We start from the raw sequence: 15,348 nt of genomic DNA, 5'->3' as shown, positions 1-15,348 counted from the left end.
CTCCTTGTGGACGTGATGAATTTAAAGAGCACAAAAAATTCCTTCCTCAAAGAACAAATTTCCAAAATTTCTTCTCCTGTTCCAAAATGTGCCCAAGGTTGGAAGCAAAACGTAAAAATCAAGGTTCGGGAGGAAAGGTCCAAAATTCCAGGAAAGGTGAAAATTTGGCTAAGTGTCCAAAATTCCTTCCTTCAGGACAGAATTCCAGGAAAGGTGAAAAATTGATTCGGGAAGAAAGGTGAAAAATTCAAAAAAAATTCCTTCCTCAGGGAAGAATTGCGCCCAACAAGAAGAAATTCCAGGAAAGGTGAAAATTTGGCTAAGTGTCAAAAATTCCTTCCTTCAGGACAGAATTCCAGGAAAGGTGAAAAATTGACTAAGTGTTTGAAATTTCTTCCTTCAGGACATAGTTCTTGGAAATCATGAAAATTGGCTAAGGCATGAAGAATTTCCTTCCTCAGGGGTAAGGAACAAATTTCTTTCCAAAGGAGAATTCCTTCACAACATGAGTTCCACGCCGGGATGAATTGAACAAGAAATTTCCCCCCAAGGGAAAAATTAGAAAAATCCATTCTCGGGCATCAAGAATCATCTGAATTTGAAAATGATGGTAGACTTGGAGTCATGAGGGAATTTTCTCTCTCCTGGACCATGGAACCCTAATTTGTGGAAAATTCCTAAAAAATAGGAGATGGTGGAAAATAATTAAAAATCTCCTCCAGAGCAAGGAAAGTTCAAGAAACTTCAAGAAAATTCTTCATGGATCAAATTCTTCTATCCTGAAGTTTTCTCGCCAAGTGGCAGCCGAGTCAAGGCATGCTGAATTAATGAAGCATCTCTTTGCATGCAGTCGTCACGTTCAGGAGATGATGGTGCATTTATGGCATCATGGGCAATTTTTGCATGAGGGTAGATTCATTGCATAGTGGGCACTTTTTGAATGTAATGGTTAATTAATGCTTTATGGGTGCCATTTTTGGAAGGATTGTAATTAATTGTATATGGGCTTTATGGGGTATTTATTGTTGATTCCCACCTTGTTGCATCTTGAGTGGGGAATCTTCTAGGGTGAAACCCTGATTAGGGTTTTGCATGTAATCATGGCCTGAGGACTATATAAAGGGGTGACCCCCCTCATTTGTAAAGAAGGGAGACTTGTATGAAATTGTTGCGATAAGTTTTGAGATAATAACAGTTAAACATTGTTCTCTGATGGTGTCTACTTAAATTATTTTTTCAAAGCTTGCATGATTTCACCTTCCTCACTTAGATTAGAAATAGTTAAGTGCTTTGATTTCAATGGAGAATGTAATGGTGTCTGATGAATTTCCATGGTTCATACTTTTTGCATCTTGCTGATTGTAAGTTGCAGCGTAAAGTTAGTCTAAGCCCCCTAAATTTGTGCTAAGTTCGATTGTGGATAGTCGTTTGGATTGCGTCGTTTTTGGGTATTCAAATGTACTTTTTCGATTTGATAATCCTCTAGCATCCCCAGAAGATTGCATCGGTTCTTGCGGAGTTGTAGTTAAACTTGGCGAAGCAGAGCTTGGTTTATTCGGAATTTGTCCACCAGAGATTCATTGTTATCATTGCCCTGAGGAATAGATTTAGATCCTTCTAAACCCTTTCCCCTTTATTTTCAGTTCATTTTAGTCCGTTCGAAGCAGCAGCATCGTAGAATTGCCATATCCGATGATGGAGTTCTAGCCACAACAAAGAAGTGAAAGAATGATGCAAACGTAAGGCCACTTGGATTACCACCAATCACATCAGCCAACTGAATCACGTCCGTAGCATAAAGGAACCTTGGAGTCGATTGTTTGAACTTCTTGCAATCTTAGCATGCAATCGCACTTTGATCAAGAGAGAGTGAAGTGACCGTTAGGCAACTTTATTCTGTGTTCGACGTAGTCATAAAAAACACGTCAACAGGTAGTTCATTGACTAAGTCATTGGACTAGATTTTATCCCTACATACCTCGACCAATTGATTTGCACCTTGCTGCTCTAGGAATCTTGTCTTAACCTCGACCTGTGGAAGACCCCTTGGATCACCATTAATCTAGTTTTGAGTGCATGTACCGAATTTGAGGATCCTTGGTCAGAATCTCGACTTCAAGAAGGCATTTAGGATTAGTGCCTATAAACTTGGTTCAAAACATGGGGATGGGAACACATTTGAAAATACTAACTTGATCCTGATTTTAGTCCCATTACTGAGTTTCGGTTGGAACTCAAGTTATGGGGGAAATTTTGGCACTTGGAAACCTTTTGGAAATAATGCTTATTCCCAATTTCAATGCTATCACCGAGTTTGAAGGGTGCTGGGGTAAAATTCGGTCAAAACCTCGGCCTTAGGAAGGCTTTAGGGAATAAGGCTTAACCTGATTTGGCTGATAATACCGAACTTCAAGCCAAGGGAATAAATTCAGGCTGAACCTTGGCCTTAGAAAAGGTTTTTGGATTAAAGGCCTAATCCTATTTTCTGTCTCAGCACCAAGTTTAGAGAATGCAGGGCATAAACTCAGTGGATGGAAAGCTTTTAGGAATGAGATTATTCTGATTTTACATGCAGATACCGAATTTTGCTATGCAAGATACTCATACCTTGTTTTCAATCCGTTCTTCTTGGCCTCCAGCCTTATAGGCATATGGATTTGATATTACTTTATCCTGTTCATCATTCTCTTCATCTGCAACTCTATTGTCAAGGTTTGTGGCCTGGTTCTTAGTGCTTGGTGACTGCAAAATCTAAATTTAAAAGAAAAATCGGTTCAAAGTTCGGTCTTGTGAAGGCTTTTAAGAAGAAGCCTGATTCCTGCTTTTTGTGCTATCACCGAATTTGAGCTTTGGGTCAGAACTTTGGTTGAAACCTCGGCACTGGGAACATGTTTGGGATTAAAGCTTATTCCAACTTAGCACTCAACCACCAAACTTTAGGATAAAACTTAAGTTTAGGGGAAAAGTTCGGTGTTAGGAATGTTTTTTGGAATAAGGTCTTATTCCAATTTTGGGTGAAAACACCAAGCTTTTAGGGAAAATTTCAGAATTTCGTCCCAAGTCCAAAGTTGGCCAATGCCTCGAGCTATCATATCTTCGTTCATTGTCCATATCTGGACCAAATTGGTGCTTGAATGTTCTTCCCCGTGATTTGATTCCTATGCCAATCTGAATCTCTAATTTTCCCAAGTTCTTGAACACTCCTAGGTTCTCAAGCCTAGGGCTTATACCCTTTCTCCACATCCTACTTGTTTGTAGGCTTTCTTAATGAACTTTGTGCAAGGTGGGCATCCCTAGAGCACCCTTATACCATACTCCATGCCTCGCTTCTGATCCCCATCACACTCATGTGATTGAATGGTTTACCTTAATCTATCCTCTATCATTCTAGCAATCAGCAAAGCAAAAAAAGGGGGGCGGGGTTCCCCATCGGAGACAGGTGTGTGTAGGCAACACAACAATTAGCAAGGCTGATTTGTGCTTATTTGGTTGCATTTGCTTAATTAGCCTAAGTTAAACCTAAGGAAGATTTATTTTATTTTAAAATTATATATAGCTGTGATCATGTAAAATTGTGGGCATGGAGATGGGGAAGTGGTCCTCATTTGTATACTGGAGATTCCTCGTAACTATGGTTTATAATCATGATTTTTCTTAAAAAGTAATGTTAATGATTTATTTATATATCAGAAGATATTCTTGTCTGTAAATAAATAGATCTTCATATCAACTATCAAGTGATGGTATTTCAAAAAAAAATATTCTGTTTTTTCTTAATAAAATGGGTATTCTAGACTCGTGTCAATAACATTGGATATAGATAAGAGCAGTTGCACAGAAAAAACAGAAATAGTATAAATCATTATGGATGAGACTTCAGTTGGACTGCTACTTGTACAGCATGAAAGTGGAGGCTCAAAATTTCTAGATAAGAGGAGAATGAAATCATACCTACATGTTATTTCCTTCTTAATATTGTAAAAAAGTTATTTTGTCCTGAAGTCAGAGATCTTCAATAATTCTACTTTTCATAAGAATGGTGTGAAAAATACCTAGTGAAAGAAATTTGCTTTGTGTATTTCTTGGCATATTAAAATGAGATTTGGAATGCCTTCAACAACGCACGTGGCTATATTGGAATTCTATTTTTTATGGTGGCTATCGTTACCATCTATAACATTGTTTGAATTAAGTCCTTTACCTACTCCAATATAAATATCTTTTTGAAATTTTGGATGTTTAACATGAAGACAAATTTCCAGACAACAACTTGGATTATTATTTTGAAATGGAAAGCTTTCATTGCTTTTATATAACTGGGCCATTGAAACTATCAATTTGTTGGAGAATTCATTGTAGAATATCTTTAAGGCACTGGATCTAATACCTGTTACCCTGGACTTCATTTCGCCTTACTCGACTGTCCCTATTAAGCTTATCTTTTAAACTCAATTTCTGCTCACATTTTCCATCCAAAGCTCCATTAACCATTGAAGGTAAACTGATGTCCGTCTTCAATTGAGAACGCTTTCCTTTTATTCTCATCATTTTCAAAATTCTTTTGGCAGGAAGTTGTGCACAATCATTCTCTTCTACTTGACTCAAACAGGAGCTTCCAGGCCTTGAAACGTCTATTTCTTGATCCGACTTACCAAATGATTTTGGCAAATTTACATTGACTTGTCCTTCCAACTGAAACCAGTTACAAGTAACATAAGTTATAACTTTATAGCTAGGAAATGGAAAAAAGTCAAAATTAAAATGCTCTTAGAAAATAGTGACTAGTAATCACCAACAAATTGTCATCAAAAGAATATAACATAAAATAGAAAGGAGGGCCATGACAAATAGAGAAAAAATGACCTGCTCAAAGATAAGAAAACAGGAATTCCTTATTTCAATGGCTATTTTCTCAAGCTTCTAACAGAAAAAGAGCAAAAAAGACGATCTTTTCCACTTTGTTAAAAAGAAATAAAAAAGAACTGGATGAATAAACTGTAATAAAACTTTCACATAGAGCAGTAATAAATTTTTCAAAAGGAAATGATTGTTATAAACCCATACACTCACCACCAATGTGCGAACTTGCTTATTTGTACCCAAAGTTTTGTTTCTCTCGTATGCTCTATTAAAAACCAGGTCTACAAATTTTAAATTTGCTTGATTTTTTGAGACAGGAGATGCTGATTTTTGTAAAACTGCACCACCAGCAGACCAATAATTGGCCAGTGAGCTGTTTCTGTTCTCACTTGTTATTTCTGATCGAATTCGCTTCCTTGAGGGCACATTACACCTGAAATTTTCCAGCTTTGAAATGGCTTCATTAAGAAATTTCCCTTGTTCCCTGCTCAACCAGAAAATTTTTATGTAAATTTAGACATTTTTCTGGGGTGATTTGAAATTGCCTCAACATGCTTAAACCTGTGAAATCAAAATGCTTGAATGCTGCTATGAAAAAAGAGGCCTAGAATAATTTGTTCTTCTTGTTATTGAGTTTCAATGGCAGTAACATATAAAGATACAAAGTAAACCGTCTATCCAAATGATACAATATCAAAATAATGCAAACATATTTGTTGTAAAATCATACAGTTTTTCAAACATTACAATAAGAAAATCATCACCTTGCTTTTGCATAGTCATCACTGACACTTGCCTTGACTCGCTTGAGCCCTGCAGGCCCTAATGAAGCAAGAGACTTTGCTTGAACATTCCCAAAAGATGAAACTTCTGCAGCTGTATCAAAAGTGGTTTTTATGACCCTTCTCAATTCTGCATGACAGACATCTTTTTGAGGCTCCAAGGACAATCGTTCTGAGGATAAAACTTGTGATAGATGTAAGATTTCTTGTTTTAACTTTGACTTTAGGCTAAGCTGTGGTGAACTTTGTCCTGCCTTTGAAATGCCGCTTTCACAACTGCCTCTCCTACTTAAAGAATCTGAAAAATGACCTCGTTGTCTATTTGAGTATCCGGCAACTAATTTTGACCTGTCTTGGATGCTACAAGATATGACAGACTTCGAGTTGGCAGACATTATTCTTAGGTAATCAAGGCCTTATCAAAAGGTCACGTTCTATCCCAGGCGATAGCCTATAAATGTCTCCCATGTTTTCAATCGCCTCCTCAATTCTGATGGCTACAAAAGTCAAAAAATTATTGCACAATTAGTCTACTGAAACTTAACCAGAACCTGCACCAACATACAATATAGAAACAATACAGAGAAATAGATCATAAACATAACAGGAAGCCATATTTTAAAAAATTGAGTCAATGCTATAATACTGAAATTTTACACAAATTCCCAATACCAAAGATGTTTTGATAAAGAGAGCTATGCTAGTGCTTATGTCCTAATCGCAATCGTTTGGCATGTCATTAATCATTAAGTCTTCAATCTGCTGGATTGATGTGAATACATGAAACCAGTAAAAAAACATCAAGATGTCAGATTTTTGGGCCAGCAACCATGATGGCAATGTATGAGATCCACTAGGACATAAATTAAACAATCTGAATGATTCTTGCTGTGCCAAAAATTATGTGAAGGCATTAAAAGCAGCTGACAAAGCATCATTCTCTCATCTTTTCTGTGTCCTTGAATACATTCCTAATGGATTTAGAGAAAATTCTTTGTTAGAAAGCACGTTTTTATCATGCAGGGAACATGCTAAAATCTATTAGCAGATGAAATGTTTGCGACTAAGGCTAGTGATAAAAGCGAATTTAATATAAATAAATTGTAATCATCCTATTTCAAAATCAGATAAATGAGGCAAGGAAGAGTCTACGCGTCCTGTTATTTCCTCTGGCTCTAAAACATCAACCATGGAGGATAAATGTAGTGGGTGAGCTATCAAATTTGGTAAATACAAACAACAATGATGATTTAGCCAGGCATTTGAAAGTATTGGAAGGCAACTTTCATTAGCTTGAGCATTGCACATAGCGACCATTGAGAAAGCTGTTGCAGAACACCTGCTGCACTTGAAAAAAATTGATGGCCTTGAAAACCTGTCATGCAGATGCATCTGGACTGAGCACAAAAGATTCTTACCAGTTCTCAGTATTTTCTCTGCTTCCTCTGGTTCTTGGTAATGCTGTTTTTCTAGGGTTTATGGCTATATTTCTTCTTAAGTCGGTTTAGCCGATCACAGCTCTGACAACATGGACTTTGATTCTTCTATGCATCACTGTCTCCCTGTCAATAATACCGTTATAGATATAGAAAAGTCTATTATGTCAGTAGTAAAGGCTAGTTGCTTGAGCACTGATCTTGAATATAATGGTAAGTTTAAGCATATCAGTAACTCAGTCGATTGTAATGTCTTTAATATATACATTTTATGATGTTTTTCTCTTCCGAAAGTTTCTCTGCAAAGGCTTAATAGAAATCTAAGATCTTAGGGGATTTTGAACTCCAGACCCCTAGCCCTAGACAAGCTTAATTTTTTAATTTGAAATTATATAAATTTAGCAAAATAATATTATCCTAACTCGTACATTAGTCAAAACGCATCACAGTCATATCAGAAAGAGTAATTTTTTGTTGCAATATTCCACCTCCTTTTAAACGTGTGGACAAGCAGAGTTCGTCCAAGAAGCTCAGTCCAGCCACATGTGGCATTATTAAAGAGCTTTGTTAAACAAAAATCTCAATTTGGTAGGAAGAGAATTAAGAATGCTGACGACTCTAGAACCAGACTATCCAGACGGATTTGAATAATTGATTGAAGAGTAAACTAAATACTATCCAAATTTAAAAACAGAGTTCACTTCCCACTTCCACAATTTACAACATAGAAAGCCAAATGCCACTTCACTTCTTACTTCAATTCTTAACAACATTAAAGGTTAAATTGCCCTTTTCTTCATATTTACATACTTTGCAATACACGAAGTTTAGCGGTTTCTTTTTCTTACTTCCACACTAAACGATACAAAACATCAAACAGCCTTTTTCGATAGGATGTTTTTAGAATTACCGTAAAGTTTTTAAAATCTCTCATAGTGACCCGAGGACACAATAAAAATTTGAAACACCGTGGAAATCTAAAAAAATTAATCAATGACCTTTTGCTTCTTAAATCCACATGCTCCAGCATACATACTTGAATGACCTGCTCAATATACAGCTATGTCTAAAGGCATTATCTGAACAACAATGTATTTGCTTAGAGAAAATCCAGCAATGCATTAAGGGTCCACGGACGAACTTGCAACATTAACTCAACATCCCTCCCTAAATTATACTAGCAACAAAGCCATCAAAATCTCATACAGCTATGTCTAAAGGCATTATCTGAACAACAATGCATTTGCTTAGAGAAAATCCAGCAATGCATTAAGGGTCCACGGACGAACTTGCAACATTAACTCAACATCCCTCCCTAAATTATAATAGCAACAAAGCCATCAAAATCTCATACACCTCGGAAGCCTAAAACAGTTCGTAAATGACCTTTTCCCTGTAAAATTTAATGCATGACCATTTGTTTCTTAATCCATCCAGACTCTAATGGCCTGCTAAACCTACAACCACCGGGATTAGTAACTGTCAGCTAGTTAGGATGTACAGAAAAAACAACACTGCAGTAAGGGTTTCCTCGATTGACCTAATGCTTAAAAAAAAATTAACACAACGGCGACATCCCTTCTCTATCCCCACAAATTTCCCAATATTGCTCAAATAACAATTCAATATCCCCGTAAATTGCACAACTATGCTCAAATTTTCCAATTGCACATCCCCAAATTTAACAACTGCCATGAAAACAATCGATTCAGCTTAAGATTAAAACTTTTTTACCAAAATGTAACCAGAAAAAATCAGACAAATGGAAACGAATAAGCCACAGAATTATGTACTAAATGAAAGTTCGTCAATATCAAATACGTAAAAATATTACATGAATGGGGAAAAAAAAGCAGCGCGACCTTTCCCAAGGATATACCCGATGCAGCTTAAAGGAGTTAAAAACGCGGGTATTTTACAAAGCAGAGGCTTCAAAAGGCTCGTACCTGCAATATGCCAAAAGGTCGCGATATTCCGGCAGGCAGGCAAACAATACTCTCCAATTCGAAGCCGCCAGCAGTTAAGGACTACCCAAATCACTATGCCATTACTAATAATTAGTCCATTTTTTTTATTTATATAATCGAAATTATCTGCACGTTTTTTAGCGGAGATGCTTTTGTACGGCCAAGGAATCTTCTGAGCCAAAAACGAATGATTGGAAGGCCGTTGAATGTGGACTTATATGGATTAACCATATTTTCTCTTTGATTTTGATAAAAAGGGCCCCTGTGGGACACAACAAAAGTGTCACCAGAAATGAAGTACATGTAGGATTGAGAATCATTTTGTTTTTGTTTTTTTATGATTGATTTTGAAATATTAATTTTAATTAAATATTTAATACAAATTACGAATATCTAATGTTTTTAAAAGATTGAGATTTTTGGGGTTCATCTTGTAGTGTGATGGTTAAGTGGTTGCATTGTTAATGTGCAATGAAGGTTCAAATCTCCACTTGGTTCACACAGCGTTCATGTATTTATGGGATGTTGCTACAAGAAAATATGGGCTATCAATGTGAACGTGTTGCTACAAGAAAAAAAGCATTGCTAAAAATCTTGATGCTTTCACCTATCAAAAAAGAAAGGAATTGAGATTATTTTTTAATTTATGTGTAGTAGTTCTTAGAATCAATATTTTGGATCGCACTTTCTTATCGTAAATCAAGTTTTCTTAGCATTTCTTAAAATACCTTCTTTCTATTGTTGTTTTTTTTGTGTGTGTGTCATTGATAAATCAAGGGTGGTCATGTTTTAAACCTAGTTGAGTAGAATTTGAGGTAGTGCCTCAAAGAAATCATTGTTTGTTAAGTTCTATATATTTTTGCCTCATTTCTTCAATACTTTCATTATTATTGCATTGATCTCATAACTACCATAGTGGTTTTGTTTATGACTTGGTGGTCTTATAATTACTACAATGGTTTAAAAAATGTTTGTTGTTGAAACTAGGGGTTTTACTTATTGACTAAAATTAAAAGTTAAAGCATCACAATTTATCTTCTTATAATTTCCTCCCATTAACATTTAGTCTTCCTACTTTGAACATATTTTACCATCTAGTATTCCCTTTTTTCTATATATTCATGCTTTGGAAACTAAGAAAGGGGATTGATCATCCATTTCATCCATCCTTACTTCATTTATAAGCAATAATTCAATTCAAGGAACCAAACAATGTTTTACTCATCATCATCATAGTTAATTCTATGCATTAGAATTCTTTATATTTAGATTACAATTAATTCTTTACAATTACCTTATCTTACACCATTCGCCCTTTTTTTTTTCTTATCATGAATCATCATGATCATCTTTTCGTCATCAAAACATGAAGATGATGTTTTTCCTCTTAAGGACATCTACATTAATATGAGGTATCTCTAATTCTCCTTCAAACTTGTTCTTATTCTCCCAAACTCTAGTGACAAACCAAGATTATAGTTCTTTTTTATGGTGTGTAGATGGTACTAACCTTACTAATTAACTAGTTTGAATTAAAATTTGTTAGTATAGACTTTTTTAGTAATTAACCATTGCTTGTTAGCATTTTAGATTACATTAGTGTTTAATTAGTTTCTTATATTATTTTATGTTATATTTTATTTTATAAACTTATCCATTTCATAAGCATCACACAACAATTGACATTAAACATTCTCAAAACATTAAACTTTTTCAATACATATTTGTAGGACTTTTAAAACATGGGTGCGGAGCGGCAAGGAGAGCAAGCGGGAATCCCAAATTTCAAATCTGGGAATGGCGGATTTCCTAGGGATGGCAGTCTTTCTGGGTGTGGAACTGGCAATCAGGCTGGCTTCCAGGCGTCCCAAGGTACAGAAGAGGACAAGGAGACAGTCAAATTGGTGCAAGACAAAGATTCCAAAATCGGGGACCCACACGATAGAGGTAAGGAAAAAAAATGGTCTTCGCTTTTTGGAGTGAAGCCGCTGGTAAAAACAGGGCTACCGGAAGTTAAAAATATTTTTGATCCAGTAACAGGGGTTGTTGCTATCTCTGTTCCGCATAAGCTGGTAGATCTTACTATCTTTGGTTTAGCTATGACATTAGTTGGACGATTTGTTGGTTTTAGGCCTAACATTGATGTTGTTAGGAGTTTTATAAGGAGGAAATGGGTTCTCAAGGGTCAAGTGGATGTGGCGGCGTTGCCTAGGGATTTTTTTTTCCTTTGCTTTTAACTCTGAGGAAGACATGAATAAAGCTCTATGTGAAGGCCCATGGATGTTCGACAAGTCAACTTTGGCTCTACATAAATGGGCTCCAAACCTTTCTCTCAACGAGTCATTTTTGTGTCGGCGCCTGTGTGAACGCACCTCTTGGGCCTTCCGCTCGAGTTCTGGAATGAGGAAGTCTTCAAAGGGATAGTGAGTTCTTTTGGAGAACTTCTCTCGATCAACCCAATGATTGCAGCTAAATCAAGGTTAGTTTTTGTCTGCATCTGTGTTAACGTTAATCAAATGATGGACATGCCCCAATCTATTGAGATTATATCTAAATCAGGGAAATAGACCCAAGCGATTGAATATGAATCGCTCCCGTTTGCTTGCTTTCACTGCAAAAAATCGGGCCATTGGGCAAAATCTTGTCCGCTTAAGAAGGGTAAGAACAGTAAGAATGATAGCAGTGTGAAGCAGAAATGGCAAACAAAAGAGAAAAGAGAAGACCCATCAGTAGAGTGTGATCTAGATAAGGAAGTGATTGAGCTAGAAAATGAGGTGAAGAAGGATGTGAATAGTAAAGAGAAACTTTCCAACTCGAACTCCCACCCTAATGAAAAACCTGCTTGTGTATGTTCTAATAATCAAATAGAAAGTACTAAAGAAGATGAGAAAAGGATAGAGGCAAATTTAAAAAATGATCTAGAGGACCAAGAGGGAGGGCCAGTCAGTCAAGAGAAAGCAGAGGAAAGTTCCAATGATGATGTGTCTGCATCATCTTATACGAAAGCAATTGAGGAAGACTTCAATGAAGCACAGGATTTTAACATTTCTGATTTTGAGCCTCTTTTGCTATTAACCAATGGAAGCCCAAAGCCGTTTCAATGCAAAACCCCATCACATAGTGTGGAAATGGAAGCCCTGGAAGAAAATCTTAGGATTCTTGGTACGAAAGAGGGAAAATCAAATAAGGAGGGACCCAATGGAGGTATTGCAACTAGAAGCAAGAATAAGAAAAAGGCAGATGTTGGAAACCAAAACAAAAAGCAGGGGAGACCTTCTCTAAAACATCAGAAAGAACATGAAAGTTGGAAGAACCGTGCTGATGGAACACAGAGCTCCATCGAGTCAACTATATCCCCAGTTAAAGTATGAAGATAATTTCCTGGAATATAAGAGGGTTGAATGCCCCTCATAAGCAGGATGTGTTACGTAATATGATAAGAGACCATAAACTGGATGTGGTCCTTGTTCAGGAAACTAAGATGTGTAAGGATAAAGTGGAAAGGATTATAATATTTAAAAATAATAAAGTTATAGGATCTAGTTCGGAGGAAGCCTCTGGAGGAATAGCGATTTTTTGGAACCAAAAAACTATTAAAGGTAAGGAAATTATTTCTGAATTTAATAGGAACTTTGTGCAGCTTGAGCATATCAAGGATAACTTTGTCTGGGTTATCACTAATGTCTATGCGCCTAATACTAAAACTGGGAGAGCTAGATATTGGAGAAGCCTTGCAGAAGATAGACTAAATTTTGCTGATAAAAGCTGGATAATAATGGGAGATTTCAATACTTCGCTTAAAGAGGAAGAGAAGATGGGAGGCCTCCCCTTGTAGCTTGATGGTAAACAAGATCTTATGGATTTCAAAAATGATCAAGCTCTTACGGATGTGGATGTCCAAGGGATTAACTATACCTGGACTAATAGAAGAACTAGAGTTGATCTTATTCAACTTAAGTTAGATAGAACCTTAATTACTCTTGAGTGGTTATCTAAGTATAGTTGTTCTTTAGCATCTGTTATCAAGATTGGTTCTGATCGTTACCCTATTTCTTTTACTGCCAATTCTTTATCTACAAAGAGAAATTTCCCTTTTAGATTTGAAAAAGTGTGGTTATCCCATCTTTCTCTGGAAGCTTGTGTTGCTGATTGGTGGAGTTCTGAGGTTGAGGGAACGGCTCTATTTAAAATAGCTAAAAAGCTCAATATTATAAAGGCTAAAATCAAAATTTGGAACAAAGAGATCTTTGGGGATATCTTCAAGTAAAATTCAAATTAAAACTAAAATAAAAAGAAGTTCAAGATAAAATCCAAGAGGATGGGCTCTCAGAAGAGTTGAGGTCTATGGAAAATGGTTTGTTGTCTAAATACCACACCATTATTTCTAATGAAGAGACATTCTAGAGACAAAGATCAAGAGCCTTGTATTTGAAGGAAGGTGATAAAAATACCTGGTTTTTTCACTTAACTACTCTTAAGCATGGGGCGGTTAACAGGATATCTAGGTTATCCTGTAATAGAGGGATTTTAACGGATGATAATGATATAAGAAAGGAAGCTCTGGACTATTTTAGCACCCTATTGGGTGAAGTGGATAACCTTGACGGCAATAACCAAAACCTCTTGCTGCAAGCTATTCCTTCTACCTTGACCGAGGAAGACAACAAACATTTGTCCCGAATACCTTCTAGTCAGGAAATCAAAAAGGCAGTGTTCTCTTTTCAGGGAGATAAGTCTCCTGGACCGGATGGTTTTCCAATGTTCTTTTTCCAATCTTTTTGGCATACTGTGGAGACTGATATTTGTAAAGGAGTTAAGGAATTCTTTGGTTCTAGAAGGCTTTTAAAATAATTGAATGCGACCTTCATTGTCCTAATTCTGAAGATCTCAAGAGCTGATTCTCTTAATAAGTTTAGACCTATTAGTCTCTGTAACTCTGTTTACAAGATTTTGTCTAAGGTTTTTACCTCAAGATTGTTGGATATTCTTCCTAGAATTATCTCTACCCAGCAAAATGGTTTTGTCCCCAGAAGACAGATTCTGGATTCCATTATTTCAGTTCATGAAAATATTCATTCTCTTACGGCGGCTAAAAATCAGGGCTTTTTTCTTAAGTTAGATATGGCTAAAGCTTATGATAGAGTGAATTGGCAGTTTCTCTCAAGGATTATGAAAGTCTTTGGAATTGGAGAAAAAGTTATTCAACGTTGCTCTCAATTGATGGAAACTTCATCTTCTATTGTTATTGTCAATGGATCCCCTTCAAGTTTCTAAGATAGGGGGACTCCATCTCCCCAATCTTGTTTACTATTTTAGCTGAAAGTTTGGGTAGATTTATTTTTTCAAATGTGGAAGAAGGTCATCTTAAAGGACTGAATTCTTCTTCCTCCAATATTACTTGTACTCATGAAAAATTGGTTTATGACTCAATTACTATGGGGGAAGCTACCATTAGAGAAGCTAAAAATATGAAGAATGTTGTGAATATTTATGAATCTGCTTCTGGTCAAAAAATCAATTGGGATAAGAGCTCTTTGTTCTTCATCAATACCCCTGTTCAAAGACAATTAAGGATTGAAAGAATTATTGGTTGTAAAATAGTTGAGCTTCCCTCCACTTATTTGGGGCTTCCCCTTTGTATTAATTCGGCGGATAATTTTTGGATTAAGTTGGTTGATAGATTCAACTCCAAACTGGCAGGTTGGAAAGGGGCAGTCCTTAGTCAAGCGGGCAAGGTTACGCTGCTCAAAGCCACTCTCCAAAACTTGCCTGTTTATGCTCTCAGTTTGTTTAAAATCCCTAGAAAGTTTGTAGAAGCAATTGAAAGAATCCAAAAAAAGTTTCTTTGGTCGGGAGTGGAAGTCAAGAATAGAATTCCGCTTATAGCCTGAAATAAAATCTGCTCTCCCAAGGCCTCTGGGGGGTTGGGTTTAAGGAATATAAACTCTATGAATAATGCCTTATTAGCAAAACAAATTTGGAGAATGAAAGGGGAGGAAAGAGAGTGGAATCTAATCTAAAGAAATAAATATCTTCACATGCAACCTTCTGAGGAAGAATTTTTGGATAAATCTTTTATTGGTGAAGGTTCTACAATTTGGAATGCAATTCAATTGGCTAAAAGTTGGGTTGCAGCTGGAAGAATGTAGAAACTGGGGAATGGTAAAAGTATAAGATTTTGGGAAGACAGATGGATTATGGATAAACCTCTAGAGGAAATTCAATCCTTTATGATTGGAAAGATTGGTTCAAAAATAGGCATGGGGGTTTGGTCAAAGATTACTAGAGAAATGGGAAATGGAT

At 36.3% G+C, this 15,348-nt stretch overlaps 1 protein-coding gene across 7 annotated transcripts in view; it reads right to left on the bottom strand.

Annotated features, from left to right (window-relative positions):
* The window catches only part of LOC131041672 (uncharacterized), a 91,004-nt gene extending 81,852 nt beyond the window's left edge, over nt 1-9,152 (bottom strand). For 3 of the 7 annotated variants that reach the window (XR_009372373.1, XM_059220075.1, XM_059220079.1), the window contains exons 1-4: nt 8,913-9,067; nt 5,625-6,139; nt 5,071-5,344; nt 4,388-4,692 (exon numbers count right to left, since the gene is read on the bottom strand). Coding sequence is in view for 6 of the 7 variants with exons in the window: in XM_059220075.1 (XP_059076058.1) it covers nt 4,388-4,692; nt 5,071-5,344; nt 5,625-6,037 (992 nt within the window). In the remaining variant the exon portion in view is untranslated. Of the gene's footprint in view, nt 1-4,387; nt 4,693-5,070; nt 5,345-5,624; nt 6,140-8,076; nt 8,764-8,812; nt 8,836-8,912 lie in introns of those variants that run through there. The other 4 variants (XM_057974868.2, XM_059220076.1, XM_059220077.1 and 1 more) reach the window with 4 other exon arrangements.
* Between the last annotated feature and the right edge of the window lie 6,196 nt (nt 9,153-15,348).

This window comes from Cryptomeria japonica, chromosome 4 (genome assembly GCF_030272615.1).
Source record: "Cryptomeria japonica chromosome 4, Sugi_1.0, whole genome shotgun sequence".
Lineage (NCBI taxonomy): Eukaryota > Viridiplantae > Streptophyta > Pinopsida > Cupressales > Cupressaceae > Cryptomeria > Cryptomeria japonica.
This window is presented reverse-complemented; position numbering and strand designations above follow the sequence as displayed.